The 15,805-nt window shown below is 42.0% G+C and overlaps 2 protein-coding genes across 2 annotated transcripts in view; one reads left to right on the top strand and one right to left on the bottom strand.

Annotated features, from left to right (window-relative positions):
- The first annotated feature begins 350 nt into the window (after positions 1-350).
- Positions 351-9,654, top strand: LOC109483531 (protein sidekick-1-like). Its single transcript, XM_019786564.1, has 19 exons — positions 351-456; positions 1,008-1,079; positions 1,842-1,993; positions 2,358-2,517; positions 2,747-2,835; positions 3,099-3,321; positions 3,438-3,743; positions 4,114-4,260; positions 4,541-4,705; positions 5,322-5,410; positions 5,656-5,878; positions 6,015-6,302; positions 6,749-6,895; positions 7,161-7,325; positions 7,721-7,996; positions 8,168-8,209; positions 8,385-8,472; positions 8,655-8,706; positions 8,916-9,654. The coding sequence occupies exons 1-19, from the start codon at positions 405-407 to the stop codon at positions 9,216-9,218; spliced, it is 3,039 nt and encodes a 1,012-aa protein (XP_019642123.1). The 5' UTR covers positions 351-404; the 3' UTR covers positions 9,219-9,654.
- A 231-nt stretch (positions 9,655-9,885) lies between these two features.
- Positions 9,886-15,805, bottom strand: part of LOC109483597 (peptidylprolyl isomerase domain and WD repeat-containing protein 1-like) — a 28,191-nt gene continuing 22,271 nt past the window's right edge. Inside the window, exons 16-19 of the mRNA XM_019786631.1 lie at positions 13,400-13,482; positions 11,091-11,203; positions 10,525-10,676; positions 9,886-10,128 (exon numbers count right to left, since the gene is read on the bottom strand). Of these exons, the coding sequence (XP_019642190.1) occupies positions 9,985-10,128; positions 10,525-10,676; positions 11,091-11,203; positions 13,400-13,482 (492 nt within the window). The 3' untranslated portion in view covers positions 9,886-9,984. The remainder of the gene's footprint in view (positions 10,129-10,524; positions 10,677-11,090; positions 11,204-13,399; positions 13,483-15,805) is intronic.

Genomic DNA, 15,805 nt, shown 5'->3' with positions numbered 1-15,805 from the left:
ATTTTCATTCCTTCATATTTTCTTCCGGTGTAATATGAGATTGATAAATCGAAGTGTTACGAACGCGTCAATTCATTAAAAAAGAGGATGACCATAACTAATGCAGCTTTGTGCTATAAATTGTGTCCAATAAAATACGTATCAGTGGGCGTAATTTATGCTGGTCTACCCGAAAAAATTGAAAAGGAGGAAGTTTACTGTAGGCTGGTATACAATAAAGCTGATTATTTTACGATGTAGACTTTGCAAGATCTATAAAAAGGACAAACACCTGTCCTGTCGACTTAATTTGTACTGGCCTATTGTTTGCTCCCAGGATGACAAGGGTCACTCTTATCTTGACAGAACACCACCACGTCCGAAATTTCGTCATGTTGTTCTGTGTCGGCTCAAAACGGTAAAAAATGACGCCGCTGTTCCAAGTTTTAGGTTTTCAAATCGTCTTCATCCTATCAGGTAAGGTCACGTGGCGGTCATAGTCTCATCTTAGTCCGTTGATTGGAGTTTTAAGGGGTTCGCCAAGTCATTAAGGGCAATTTCTAAACGCTGACTTGGTCGACCTTTGATAAAAACTCGTGGCACCATATGAGGCAAACTTCAGACATTGGAACGCCTTTAGGGGTGTCGCAATTCTGTCTTCTACATATTGTATTATATATGAAGGACATCATCAGTGGCATTGGGTTATAAATGGGTTTTAGCAAGTCAAAGCAGGATTTTGTTGTGGCAAATCGGCAAGCCAGTATATTGATCTTAAAGCCTTACCATAGACCAGTAACGTAGTGCAATTCCCACCGTGTGTATCGCATGCATACTCAATGTATAATGATAACAAACAATGTATCACTTGTTCACTCGCAATTTTCCCAGGGGCAAGAATTTGCAATAAAAACTAGTTAAACAAAGTTCATTATTGATTTCGATCGGCTGATCAATAAATTACGATTTTACATGTCACACGATAACGTATAAATTGGCTTTACGACTGATCATCTTATATTTTTTAGTGTTGGCTGACAGTCGGAATTACGTCTGTCCTGATCCGGAAACCTGCACGTCTTGGAGTTGTATCTCAAACGGTAAAATTATGTTATAAGTTCTAAAAACCTGAGAGCCATATATGCGATCGTCCCATGACTTTATTTGTACGTCAAACAGGGCGATCTATTGTAAACGGGGACTGCCATAAACATACACGCACATGATATCAGGGTTAACGCTATGTTGACAGAGTGCTCAAAGGTCGCCTCAACAACACCATTGTTTTGTACCTTGTGTCGATCACTGAACAACGTATTGTTTCTTCTTAATGCAGCCCATTGTAACGAGCGATATATAGTTTATCCTAGTGAGTAGACGTGCACCAACTCTTGAACGCGAAACGTAAGGTAGTGGATGCTACTTGAAACGTCTGGAAGTTTTCAAAATCTATCCAGTGGCTTGAGTAACAGTCTTAAATCCATACAGGCCATCATGATACTTTGAACTAGAAAAAACATGGTACGTTGTCCCTGCCAAAGAGATATTATTCACAGATCAGACTACGAAGCTAGTACTTGTGGCAAACGTAATGCATATACTTTATCCTAGCCACAATATTTCCGGGGAGGACAAAAGAGATTACCTCAAGCAGATCTTTTGGTGGTTGAAAGTACAGTATCAAATTGGTCAGACTGTTTCCATGGTGGCGAAATGGTAACTGTCTGGCCAATGGATATAGTATGGCCAATTTGATCCTGTCTTTGCATCCACCAAAATGTCTGCTTGGAGATTAGAAAGAGAGTCGGTAGCTTAAGTTACCAGGCAAACTTCCTCCATGATGTTTCCCTACCCCACACCAGTTCCGCCGACTCCCCCGGAGCAGTTGGCAGTCTGGCCGGTCAGCAGCACAGAGCTGACAGCTACCTGGAACATCACCCAGTGTGGATTCCGGCCTTTCACCGACTACATCTGCTCAGTACAGTATTTCTCTCAGTGGGACGATATCGCTAGGGTCAGTGGATAGTGTTTATACAATGATGTTGAAAGTTAAAACTTAAGTTCCAACACAAGGGATTGTGCTCACCTAAAACTTTCGACCAGTCCACACTCTGGTCTTCTTCAATAAATTGATCCAGTGAGACTCGTTACGTGACTTAAAGTTTCTCTGAAGTGTTTTTGTTTCCTGCTCTCTAAGGCGCAAAACTAGCACGTTTTAAATGTCTTAAGTATGAAATACTGATGCAAATGTGCTAATGTGGGGCAGTACGTGTCAATGTCACACAGATTGCCTTATTTAGAATATTTCCAGTTGCCACCCTCGGAATTTTCATCTGGTGCCTTTAACGACGTTTTCCACGTATGTCACGTATCTGCAGACGACAGAAGTGAGGGTTGAAAGACCACACTACGGCTCCGCGTCCTTGGGCGACCTGACACCGTTCACGTTCTACAGACTCAGGGTCAGGTGTATGAAAATACTCGATCGCACGTGGAGTGGATATACACCGTTTGCTCAGGGACAGACCAACGCTACCGGTGAGAACACCTCTTCTTGTACGACACTCTAGCAAGTATAGCGTCGCATAGCGCAGAACATACGCGAACGCACTCACACACGCACGCACGCACGCACGCACGCACGCACACATTCATCCATCCATCCATACGTCCACCCATACGTCGATTCATTCATTCATTCCTTCGTTCATTTTCTTCATTGTAACTTTCTGAATAATTCCTATACTTGAGTGTTTCTCACATGCAGCCCCGGGGTCTGCTGTTAATGTCCAGACGCCAGTCACCGTCTCTATAAACTACCGGACAGGCCGAAGGAACGTGACAGTAACATGGGAGGTATGCCATTATTCAAGATTACATTTAGGAGAATAATTATATCATTGACTTGTAGTCAAGTGTAACATATATTCGTCTGCCGAATGTTGAAAGAGGAAATTCAACTACTGAACTGAAGTGGATGCAATGTAAAATTAATGGATGTTGAAATATCCAACAATATTTGTTGCTAATATCCAACTCTAGAAGACAAATCTATTTCTATAATGTACAATTTTCCATGATAAAACTTGTAAATTGAATGTTCCGTATCGTTCATTTAGCCCCTTCCACTCAAAAAACACAACGGCGTCCTCCTGGGCTATCTGGTGAGAGTTACAGACCTTAGAGTACCCAGCAGAGTCGTTGTTCTAAACACGACCGTGAACGAAACGGCATGTACGTTAGAGCAGCTGAAAATGTCCGGGTACAGGGTCAACATCACGGCTTATAACAGTGAGGGAGAGACGCCTGAAACAACGGTGGAGATACGAGACATGGCGAGGGGTAAATTTTTTGGTTTGTTTGAGCTGTTTATTTTTAAACTTTTTACTTTTAAAATTGCAATTCTGACGGAACCGACATCTATTTTATGCAAACTCAATATTGTTCCGCTGTTTCAGTTCCCGATCAGCCGCTAGATCTGAAAGCGGAGGTAAGCCCAGACGGAAACATCACGTTGGCATGGCAACCGCCCTCGGAAATCGGCGGCATCGAACAATATACCGTTTACTGGTGCGAACTCGAAATGGACACCACCTGTCGCGGTGGGAACGAGAACGAACTCTCTGTCCCAGGGACGTACACGATGACAGATTTGATTGACAGTTGGCTGCCCTTTCGTCGGTATCGGTTCACCGTGAGGGCGTTGACCTCAGCAGGCCAAGGCCCGCCCTCGGACAACACCTACAAGTACACCGTTGAAGGAGGTAATAACCTAGCACTTAATTGTATTGACGTCCTTTGATAAACACTTGACCATTTATAAGTCATCTTGGCCATCCTTAAAGGCACACAAGGGGTTCCATAAAATCATGTCATAAAATCATAAAATCATAAAATTATGTCACGAATGGTATGTCTGAAAGTGATTTCTACATGTAATATAGTGATTTCGCATGTAATATATTTCACAGCACTGAGCAGTAAAGATATACTGCTATATATCAAAGCAGAAAAATATGTGATCAATCTAAATCGTATCCGCATTTGCCGAATCGCCCAATATTAGTATATCATTGTCAAAAATACTTAATACTTAAATTACATATTTACATTCTTATGTTATTTTTTTTGCAGTGCCTTCTTCCCCGCCTACGAACGTGAATGCTCAAGCAGAAAATGGTACTACCCTGAGAGTGTCCTGGCTACCCCCGCCACTGACCAACAGGAGAGGGTTGATAACTGCCTACAACCTGTACATTACATGCATGCAGAATTTCCAAGGTACTTTGGATTGGAAAAAAATATTTTCTGACTACTGCCAGACCCTTGTGTATGTCTATCATAATGTTGTCTTTTTATTTCTGTATTCTGTAACTCTGAGTTGGTCACCCTCAATGTACAAGACTTGTGTTAGCCTCTACCAGGCTTCGCAAGTGGCTGAAAATTGTAGAAATTGGCCAAATAGACGGATAAAATACCGGAGATGTTGGTCCGCCAAGGGCGAGTACACCTGCACTGGGCTTTTATGGTGACTGCTTTTACAACTTAAAATGTATTTCAGACACCATCTGGATTGCCGTAAACGTAGCGAACGACTCCCGACCAGCACATTCTCTCGTGACTGACCTGAAGCCGTTCACACGGTACAGCGTGCGAGTGTCCGCCCGGACTGTAGCGGGAGAGGGGAATATGAGTGAACCTGTGTTCGGCACGACAAAGCAGTCAGGTAAGTACAGGGCAGTGCAGTGAAGAATCGCAAGGAGCGCTAGTTATCAGACTGCTAGATATTAGTATATATTCAATTTGTAGACAAGTATCAAGTGTGAGCGATGTTTGAGCTGATCTTCAAGCAGATTCTCTGATGGCAAGGGAAGTGTACTAGTATATTGGCCGCCTGTAACCATTGGCTGCGCCACGTATTGGATACTTCCTGGCCAATTAAATTTGATACTGCCTTACAGCAATGACAGCCAGCCAAATATCTGCTTGGAGATTAGTTTGAGCAAGGAGTTTGCAGTGTTTTGGTAGCCTGACACCCTAATCATATTTTGGGGGGATGTTTTTACTTGATACTTTTTTAACTCCATGAGACAACTTATGACTTTTTCTTCCAATTTGCAGCACCCAGCGATCCTCCAGAAAACGTTACAATCACCAACATCACAACAAACTCATTTGTCATCAGCTGGTCACCCCCTAAACACCCAAATGGTATCATCCTGCACACACACACACACACACACACACACACACACACACACACACACACACTATCTATCCACTCTTCCCTTCGTTTATTCTCTTCATCACGGTAACTTTCTGAATATTTCCTATACCTGCAGCCCCAGGTTCTGCTCTTAATGTCCAGACGCCAGTCACCGTCTCTAGAAACTACAGGACAGGCCGAAGGAACGTGACAGTAACATGGGAGGTGTGGCTTCCTTCAAGTTTAAATTTCTTCACTAATGGTATTTGGGAGAATTAGTTCTATATCATTGCCTCATAGTCAAATGTAACACGGGCACTGAATGTTGAAAGACGAAATGTATAAACTGATGTTGAACTGTTGGTAATATCTAACAATTTTAGAAGAATAATCTACTTTTATAAATAACAGTGAATACATTCTAAATATGCTAAAACGCGTAAAATGAATGCTCCATGTCGTCCATTTAGCCCCTTCCACTCAAAAAACACAACGGCATCCTCCTGGGCTATCTGGTGAGAGTTACAGACCTGAGAGTACCGAGCAGAGTCGTTGTTCTAAACACGACCGTGAACGACACCATATGTACGCTAGAGCAGCTGAAACTGTCAGGGTACAGAGTTAACATTACGGCTTATAACACAGAGGGAGAGTCGCCTGAAACAACGGTGGAGATCAGAGACGAGGCGAGGGGTAATTTTTTTGTTTGTTTGAGCTGTTTATTTTTAAACTTTTTACTTTTAAAATTGCAATTCTGACGGAACCGACATTTATTTTATGAAAACTCTTCAATATTGTTCCGCTGTTTCAGTTCCTGACCATCCACTAGATCTGAAAGCGGAGGTAAACACAGACGGAAACATCACGTTGGCATGGCAACCGCCCGCGGAAATCGGCGGCATCGAACAATATACCGTTTTTTGGTGCGAACTCGAAACGGACACCACCTGTCGCGGTGGGAACGAGAGCGCACTCTCCGTCCCAGGGACCTACACGATGACGACTTTGATTGACAGTTGGCTGCCCTTTCGTCGGTATCGGTTCAACGTGAGGGCGTTGACCTCAGCAGGCCAGGGCCCGCCCTCAGACAACACCTACAAGTACACAGTTGAAGGAGGTAATAGCCTAGCACTTAATTGCATTGGCGTCATATGCTAAACACTGTACTACTTGAGATGCCACATGCAATATATCTCACAGCAGTAAAGATATAACGTTAGTTTTGTATCCAATGTAACCAAGGAGCTTTCATCACAATGATGTAACAGAGGAGTTCAAGCGCCACTAACTGACCTGTCCAGTGGGTCTGGACCTTTTAGACTAGTGGTTAGTGCGTACGCGTTGGGTTCGTGAGCTGGCGGCCCGGGTTCGGCGTAGGTTCAAATCCCGGGAACCAGAAGACAGTATATGTGCTACTCGCCCTTGAAGAGTTTCACAAAACAGAAAATATTCACATATTTTCTGTCAACCGTATCATACATTTGCTAAATCGCCAGCCAAATACTCGTATATCAATATTAAAAAATAATTGTATATATTCACTTTCCTATGTTATTTCTGTAGTGCCTTCTTCCCCGCCTACGAACGTGAACGCTCAAGCAGAAAATGCTACCACCCTGAGAGTGTCCTGGCTACCTGTTCCACTGACCAACAGGAGAGGGTTGATAACTGCCTACACCGTGTATATTACATGCATGCAGAATTTCCAAGGTACTTTGGACTGGAAAAAATATTTTCTGAGTACTGCCAGACCCTTGTGTATGACTATCATAATGTTGTCTTCTTATTTCTGTATTCTGTAACTCTGAGTTGGTCATCCCCAATGTACAAGACTTTGTTAGCCTCTATCAAGTGGCTGAAAAGAGTAGAAATTGGCCAAATAGACAAATAAAATGCCAGTGAGTTGGTCCTCTAAGACGTACTCCAAACACCTGTACCGTGCTTTTATTTTGTTCCAACTTTAACTGTATTTCAGGTACCACCTTGATCGCTGTAAAAGTAGTGAACGACTCCCAACCGGCGCGTTCTCTAGTGCCAGACCTGAAGCCATTCACACGGTACAGCGTGCGAGTGTCCGCCCGGACTGTAGCGGGAGAGGGGAATATGAGTGAACCTGTGTTCGGCACGACAAAGCAGTCAGGTAAGTACAGGGCAGTGCAGTGAAGAATCGCAAGGAGCGCTAGTTATCAGACTGCTAGATATTAGTATATATTCAATTTGTAGACAAGTATCAAGTGTGAGCGATGTTTGAGCTGATCTTCAAGCAGATTCTCTGATGGCAAGGGAAGTGTACTAGTATATTGGCCGCCTGTAACCATTGGCTGCGCCACGTATTGGATACTTCCTGGCCAATTAAATTTGATACTGCCTTACAGCAATGACAGCCAGCCAAATATCTGCTTGGAGATTAGTTTGAGCAAGGAGTTTGCAGTGTTTTGGTAGCCTGACACCCTAATCATATTTTGGGGGGATGTTTTTACTTGATACTTTTTTAACTCCATGAGACAACTTATGACTTTTTCTTCCAATTTGCAGCACCCAGCGGACCTCCAGAAAACGTCACAATCGCCAACATCACAACAAACTCATTTGTCATCAGCTGGTCACCCCCTAAACACCCAAATGGTATCATCCTGCACTACAACATCAGACTCAAGAATAAGGTCATGGGTTTTGGGAACCAGACAGAAGGATCTTTATGGGGTTTAAAGGATGGCACGAACTACAGTGTTCAAGTCCAGGCGTGTACAGGAGCCGAGGAATCCCCATGCGGACCCTATTCTCCTCTCAAGTACGCGCAGACACTGAAAAGCAAGTCGTTTTTCTTTTGTTGTCTTTTTTTCTGTTACAATCTCGAATCCGATTTCGAGTTTGCGTTTTAGACCTATAATTACATGCAATAAGGCACTATCTTTATTAGCTACCTGTTCATTTGTTCTCTTGCTCCTTGTAATTAATTTTTTCGCTAATTCATTCCACAAGGAGACAACGTGGAACCTGCTCCAATGGATCAAAGTCACGGAGGTAAGTTCTTTTTTACTAGCAAGGCATAACACTACAATCAGTAAATTAAGATACAAGGGGTCTATGTTGCACATTGTTTACTTAAGGTTTATGTCATGTCTATCATACATTGTATGTCATTGTGTGGTGAAAAATTCAAAGCTTGTTTGGAAATGTTTTGTTATCTCTTTTATAGCCGTGATTGCCGGAGCCACCCTTGGAAGTGTCTTTGTTTTAATTCTGATGTTCATCGCAGTTGTGTCTGCGCCTAAACTACGCCAAACGTAAGTCGCACCGCAATCGTGCCTCCTTAGTTGTTGAATGCAGTTTACCATTGACACGAATGTGGAATGTTGTTCTCAGACAATACAATCATATGGCTGAAATAACAATTAATATATGGCTTAGATTAGATGTCATCATAAGATGAAGTTGAACCTACAATGTGACTTGTATCTCAATACAGGTGCAGAAGAATATCGTACATTCCAAAACCGAAAGACTTCATCACGGAAGAGGTAACATAACATTTGCTTCATCATTAAGTAAAGTACAGTAATATTTGAAATTACATGTATATCAGATTCTGCCTTTGTCTTTGAATCTCTCCCTTTTGAAGTTCTTTCATCTAGCCGTACCTTGCCTCTTAAAAGATTAATTTCACAAGCAATATGTTACAAGTCAGCGTCCTTCAACAATTGTTTTTTTCTGTGTTGTACTTTTAAAGCTTCCAGCGACCAATGGAAAGTCTACACCCTCTCTGGACCAACTGTACTTGGTCACTGACAAAGCCAAGATGGCGCCCGAGATAGTGGACAACGTCATGGACTTAAAAACTTTTGAACTTGAACCACATGATAGCCAATCAGAAGTAGAAACTTCAGATGTTGATATCAAAGAGAACTGTGGCTTGGTAGATTCAGATGAAGAGGACTATTTAAAAGTGGTTGAGGTAAAAGACAGATTTCAAGATTTGGATGTAATTTATGTACCAAAAACTGGTATCACAAAAAGAGAAGGTGTTTCATAACCCCTGGCAGGTTATTGGAAGAGGTGTAATATTTGGCTTTGTACAAATAGTATTGAATAACATTTATATAGTCTCTGCTTGTGGACAATAAAACTAAAGTTTAACTAGACGAATTCAGGAAAATATGCCCTGTGACATACGTTGTATTAAGATATTATTTCTGAGTACGATATGTATATATGTGTGTACAGAATGTATATGGGACAACTGCATCTGTAAACGTTTTGTTAGCTTGAAACAAACGTACATGTAACCAAATACCTACAAGTCGTCGCAGCATTTGGAACTGAAGTGTTGGTGCCATAGTCTAAAATGGAAATAAACAAACTTTTCAGTGATACAAATACAATACCAACAATGACATGAATTTAGAAAATGAAGTGTGACAAACTGCCATAGAATATGAAAGTTTGATCTTTATTATTACAGTAAAACCTACGTAAATACATGTCTTTCCCTCCCATCAAGAGTTTATGACTTTCAAGGCTCTAGAAGCATGACACTAGTAACTATCCACTCCTTTGGTGTGTCAAAAAATATCTCGGAATGATAGAAATCTATACAGTTGGATGAAGGAGACTTAAATCTCCTTGGTCGGCCTATCTTCTTTCGACTAAAGACCTGTCAACTAAGATCCAGAGGAACTTAACCATTCCTACATCACATAGGTAAGTTAGTGGCAAATCTACATTATGAGAAAGGTCCATCCATTTATAACTGTAGTTACAGTATATCATACAACATCCACACATATGAACGGTTTAATCTATTTAAGTGTGATACTGATGATACTGATGTCTTCATAAGGCTTGTCAGTTTTGGGGTGTGTTTTGACTTGGCTGATTTTGTTGACCACCTCCATTCCCTTGACCACACGTCCAAACACTGTGTGCTTGTTATCCAACCAGGGCTGGAAAGAACAGAGCAATGATAAATATTATTATAATAACTGATAAATAGGCTTATGTGTAGGAACACTAAATAATTTCCTTTCACCCAGTGTTGACGTCACACTTCAGAGAAGCCATGCGACAAGTCTCACTGGGTCAGTCTACTGAGGAAGACCAGAGTGACTGGTCGAAAGTTGAAGGCATAAACATGCCCATGCTCAGCATTTGAGACAGAGTATGGGAGTTCAACACACACACACACACACACCCTTACCAGTGGACTAGTCCCCTGCTGTAGTGATCGCATAGCTGTGTGGCCCAAGGGCTACAAAAACAGAGATGGGTGCTGCCATATGCGACAATACTAATGGTTGTGGGGAGGACTTTACTTTAACTTCACTTTGCACTGTACTCACTGTTGGTACGACGGTGATGAAGAATTGCGATCCATTGGTGTTGGGTCCTGCGTTGGCCATACTGAGGGTGTAGGGCCGGTCGTGCTTCAGTTTGGGGTGGAACTCATCCTCAAACTCCCCTCCCCAGATCGACTCCCCTCCTGTTCCAGTCCCTGCACATGAAAATAACACGGTCAAGCTCAATGCCATACTGTATATTACAGTCTTATAGGGTAGAAAGGTGCAATGGCCAAGTGGGTAGAGTGTTTGCCTTGCATTTGGTAGTGTCCACTAGTGTTTCATTTTCAGTTCAGGTACAGGTACACCAGATGTTCAAGTGCAGACTTGGAAGTAAATGTTTTTAAAGGTACAGGTATAAGACACACAGCCCTAGTACAGGGTATACTATCAACTAAGTATATAGTTACTTTCCTAAGACTGTAGTGCCACCTTGTGGCAGGGTTTCGTACTGCACCTGGCAACTTAGCAATAAACACAAAAGCATCCACTGATATGAGTCATAAAACAACCAAACAAACAAAACATCAGCCCTACGGGGGAGGGGGGCAGTGTTTGTGACCTCTGACCTGTGGGGTCGCCTGTCTGTATCATGAAGCTCTTGATGACCCTGTGGAAGATGTGTCCGTTGTAGAAACCGTTCCTGGTGTGAACACAGAAGTTCTCCACTGTCTTAGGACACCTGGGAAAACAACAACACACACACAAAATTAATGACAATATTTATGCTCTATATGGGCCAAAATTGCACCCCCGGTATACTATTAGATAAGTGAGGTACAATGTATAAGGGTAGGAGGAACATAAATGGCTAAAGACATCCAAATGATATTTTAGGGCAGCAAATCTGGAGTTCAAAAGTCAATTTCCTGGTCTTTCTTCTAATGTAGTACAAGTTGAATCAGTCCTATCCCACAGCACACTACTAGTAATACATGTATCTGTGAGACAAAAATGTAATGTTGCTGATGGAAAATGGGTGCTTGTTTTGTATTGTAGGTTGGTTCTATCTATATATGGGCGGTACACAAAAAATAAAGAGATGTCACCCCACATAGCTTGTCTTAGGGCTATGTATTGCTTCAAGTATGAAATGATGACGAAAATGGGCTAAAAATGGCAGTAAATGTCAATATCAGACAGATTTCCTCCTCCCAAAATTGCATTGGATGCCTTTAATATATAGCATGGAGACTTGTCATTTCTTTTCTCCTACTGAAATAAAAAACCCAGAAAAGTGACCTGATCCAGCCGTAGTGTGGGCTCAATGCCAAACTCAGAGAGGACAATTGTGACCTCTGCTCAAATCCCCTGCCTCCCACTCTATATGATCTTTGTGGAATGCTTCAGCAAAAGGAGGAGGTCTTTGGACTCAATTTTCAAACACGTCTCCGGTAATGATCTTTAACTTGTTGTAACACAAAACAGGCAGTGAAAACCAATATATATGAGATTGTACACTGTAAGCTTTCAATCATTGTCTACTAATTTAGGAGCTTTTAGGTAAATTATGTCTTATTGTTTCAGACAATAAAATGATAGACCAGGGTAAATACATGTGACTGCTTTTTGTTTTACATTCACGTTTAGAATGAATGGAAACAATGGTTTCCTTATACATGTAGTCTGAAGGAAGGGAAGTACCGGTAGTAGTAGGTCTGTAAGAGTCGTTAACTCTCTCACATGCTTGACATTGAACATGTGGGATTTCGTACTCTTTCCAAAAAGTGGGGAGGGACTGGGACACACTGCACAGTGGGGCTCATCTGGTAAATGCATCTAAAGGCCAAACTCTTCCTACCATTAGGCCATACCAATTTGATTTGTTCGTTCTCAGATTCTTTTAGAAAAAATATGAAGGGACAGGGTGAAAAAAAAAACAGACCTTGGCATCCTATGATAGCTCCTAAATGATATGATAGCCATGAGGTCAACATACCAGGCTGGTGTGTAATTCAAACAATGCATTTCAAACTTTTAATCAAACCACTGCATTGATAGAAGTGTAACAACTCTGAAGAGAAGGGACTTCTTTGAACTACTGGGGCCAAAATATGAGCATTTTGGAGTTTATTCAGAGGCTAAAAAGTCAAATGGCGATATGTGAACCAACAAATTAAATTGGTGTGGCCTTTACAGAAATAGGTAAAGGTCACAGAATACACGCAGCCGTGTCCACAGAGGAGGAAATTACGTCAGTAAGCTGTCAGCAGGGCTAAGACTGTCGTCCCTGGGTGTCCAGGATTCTGGCGTGAAGATTTGGCACGCCTGCGACAGTACACACACCACATTCTGAAGTGGCCCTGCCTCTGACATGGCCATACATCACTTACGGGCTTGACAAAAGTGACAAATTTTTCAGTGCCCACACACCGAGTATGAAATTAAGATTTAGACTTGTTCTTAGTTTTATTTTCTCATAATGTATAATGCTTACTATTTGAAGAACATGTTTGTGTACATACATTGCAATTCAGCACTGGTGCTGTGAAGGTTTCTATATTGAATAAACCATTCTGTCTCTCTCTCTCTCAAGATACATGTACAAGTAAAACAAAATTAGAGAATGAAGGTTACTTGAGCATAATACCTTCTTTTGTAATGCTACTTTGCTTTGAAGTACTTGGTGGTCTGACACCAATCTTTAAGCAGATGTTGGAGTGGATGTAAGAACCCCTTCAGAAAAGCTGGCGGGTCAGAGAATGTTAGGATTTTTCGTCCCAATGTCTGCTTGAAGATTTGCCATCCAATCATGTACAAGACTCCTTTGCAGGCAAATGGGCCCTCTCTGAAATTGTATTTCCTTTTTAGGCCGTTTTCTACTAATTATTCAGCCTGCATATACAGGAGTCTGGTGGAGACTGGTAGGTGTACTTACTCGAGTGGGAAGAGTTTGATGACAATGTCTCCCAGCACTGTGTGCAGGACTGCTGACTCAGCAACTCTCTGGGATGTGGAGGACTGGACGGAAAAAATAGTAGATAAACTTTACTGCACAACAATTGGACAACGTACTCAGTACAACTTTGGGCATCTACTTGGGCAACACAAAACAGTACTAAGACTAAAAGACGAATGAGAACTGATCTACATGTACCTTACAAATTGAGTCTATACAAAATGTATAGTAAATTCCAGCAATTATTTGTGATATGTGTTTTCCGTTGTTTTCTATATGGATGAAACTTCAAAGACCAAGTTTATGTTTCAATCCATCTATGCTGTCATATCATATACATGTATGTGCAAAAGCTATATGCTTATGAGATTGCCAGTATGCCTATCATAACATATAATTCCGCATTTGAAGAGCTCTCTTAAGCAAGACAAAAAGAGTGGAAAAAGTTTATTACACAAGACTGCATCATCAGTATCATCCAAACCTAATGGTACCAGTATTATAGCCGCCGAGTCTCTTAAACCAGCGAGGATGAAACAGACTGGCAGATATAACAAGCTCGGATACCGGGCCTCATACACACAGATTTGATCCAGATTGCGTCCCATTGTGCAGACATGAGTAAGTGTTAATTTCCCCCAGACAAAGGCCACCGATGACATCAGTCCTTAAAGACTTGGCACACGGGGGACCATGAAGACACAGCCTGTGGTTTCAAACAGACGACAGCTATTTGCCTTGTCTGGGCCGTTACCTTGGTAACGCATTAAGAAGTCTTGACAATGACCTAAGACTTGGCATGCGTAGGTGGACAGTCCGAGACGTGTCGGCGTCTCTATTTGTAGCGAGCGATTCGCGATGACATCTTGGAACATGTGCGGCGCATGGTGGTGTCAGGAGTTGGAAGGGAACAGTATGGGGCATTGTCAAACCTAGGTCTTTGTGAAGCAACTGTCATTTTGAAGAGAATCGGTCGACAGTCAACAGAGGGTCTCACTAAACTTGGACCTAGTTTTTAAACAAAGGAGACTTGTGCATTTGATCAAACGTGAAAAAGTTTATGTTTTGAACAACCGAAGTATCTGTTGTCATCTGTTGGCATAGTCAAACTTAGGTCTTTGTGAAGTGAAGTAACTGTCATCTGGAAGAGAATCGGCCAACAGCTAGAAGAGTGTCTTACCAAACTAGAGGCAGCTTGTGCATACGGAGATCAAAAGTGAAAATGTTGATGTTTGGAACAATGGAGTATTGTGGTGTCGGAAGTATCTGTTGTCATCAAAGAAAATTCTAGTCAGGAAGTTTTTTCTGGCTTCAATTCTAGTCAGGAAGTTTTCTTTCAATGCTTTCAATTTGGTAATGTCTGGATCTAAGGCGACAGGGAAGTGTGAACAAACTAACAATTTTTGGAGCTGCTGAGGTGAATAGGCTATTCCATTTAACATTGGGGGGTTGGGATGGGTCAGTGAAAACAAAAGATTAGGGAAGCCAAAGAGCAATCAAATATCTGTAGGAGATGTACCGGTAGAAATTTGGAGATGGTAGGCCTGTAGAGTGTAACAAACATTCCTGACTACCGCTCCCATGACTTTTAAATTAAACTAGAATGTAACATCCGTGTCCATAATATCACCAGGGTCCATAATATCGCCACCTTGAGAAAAAGTGTGTTAAAGATATTTTTACTGCAACATACCCTAGGTATGTACATTTGAGGTGTGCAGGAGTGCATACCAAAAGTATGCTGCAGTAAAAATATCTTAAAGCACACTATTTCTCAAGGTGGCGATATTATAGACCCTGGTGATATTATGGACACGGATGTTACCCTTTTAAAAGTATGTTTTAACTGTCATTCCGAAGCATAACAAATTTTTTTAAAGACTGGCAAGTCCCCAAATGGGTTGCACAACAGTTAACACATTAGCTCTCATCGCACCCGAAGAATTTCACAGTATGGTAGTTTAAAGTTAGTAAGGCCACAGGGTGACCCCGTCCTAATTTAAACTGCCAAATGGAGGTCCTGTCCATAGCCTGGAGTTTTGAGGGGCAGTAAAGTCACTGGTAGGCAAACAGGGCCGCGCACACTCGCGCATACTTGTCCATTCTCAGACACATGTGGCACGGGTTTGGCTCTCGTTCAAACACCCGCACACACTCTCTCTCACCCTTTGATATAATCACTCATGATAAATGGGCCGAAACAGACAAAAAAATTTATGTCACAATGGGAATAGTTTACCACGGAGAAACAAATTTGTTAGATGACGTTGGACGTCCTTGGATGAAGGTCGTTGCCGGGGACGTCGTCAGGGTCTGAGACGTGTTCCGTGGAAGGGGGACCTCCCTCACCCCGGTGTTTACACTGCATGCATCGCCCCGGCGGGA

This window comes from Branchiostoma belcheri, unplaced genomic scaffold (genome assembly GCF_001625305.1).
Source record: "Branchiostoma belcheri isolate BF01 breed outbred unplaced genomic scaffold, Haploidv18h27 scaffold65, whole genome shotgun sequence".
Lineage (NCBI taxonomy): Eukaryota > Metazoa > Chordata > Leptocardii > Amphioxiformes > Branchiostomatidae > Branchiostoma > Branchiostoma belcheri.
Note: the sequence above shows the minus strand (reverse complement) of the source record. Positions and strands in the feature narration are given on the sequence as shown.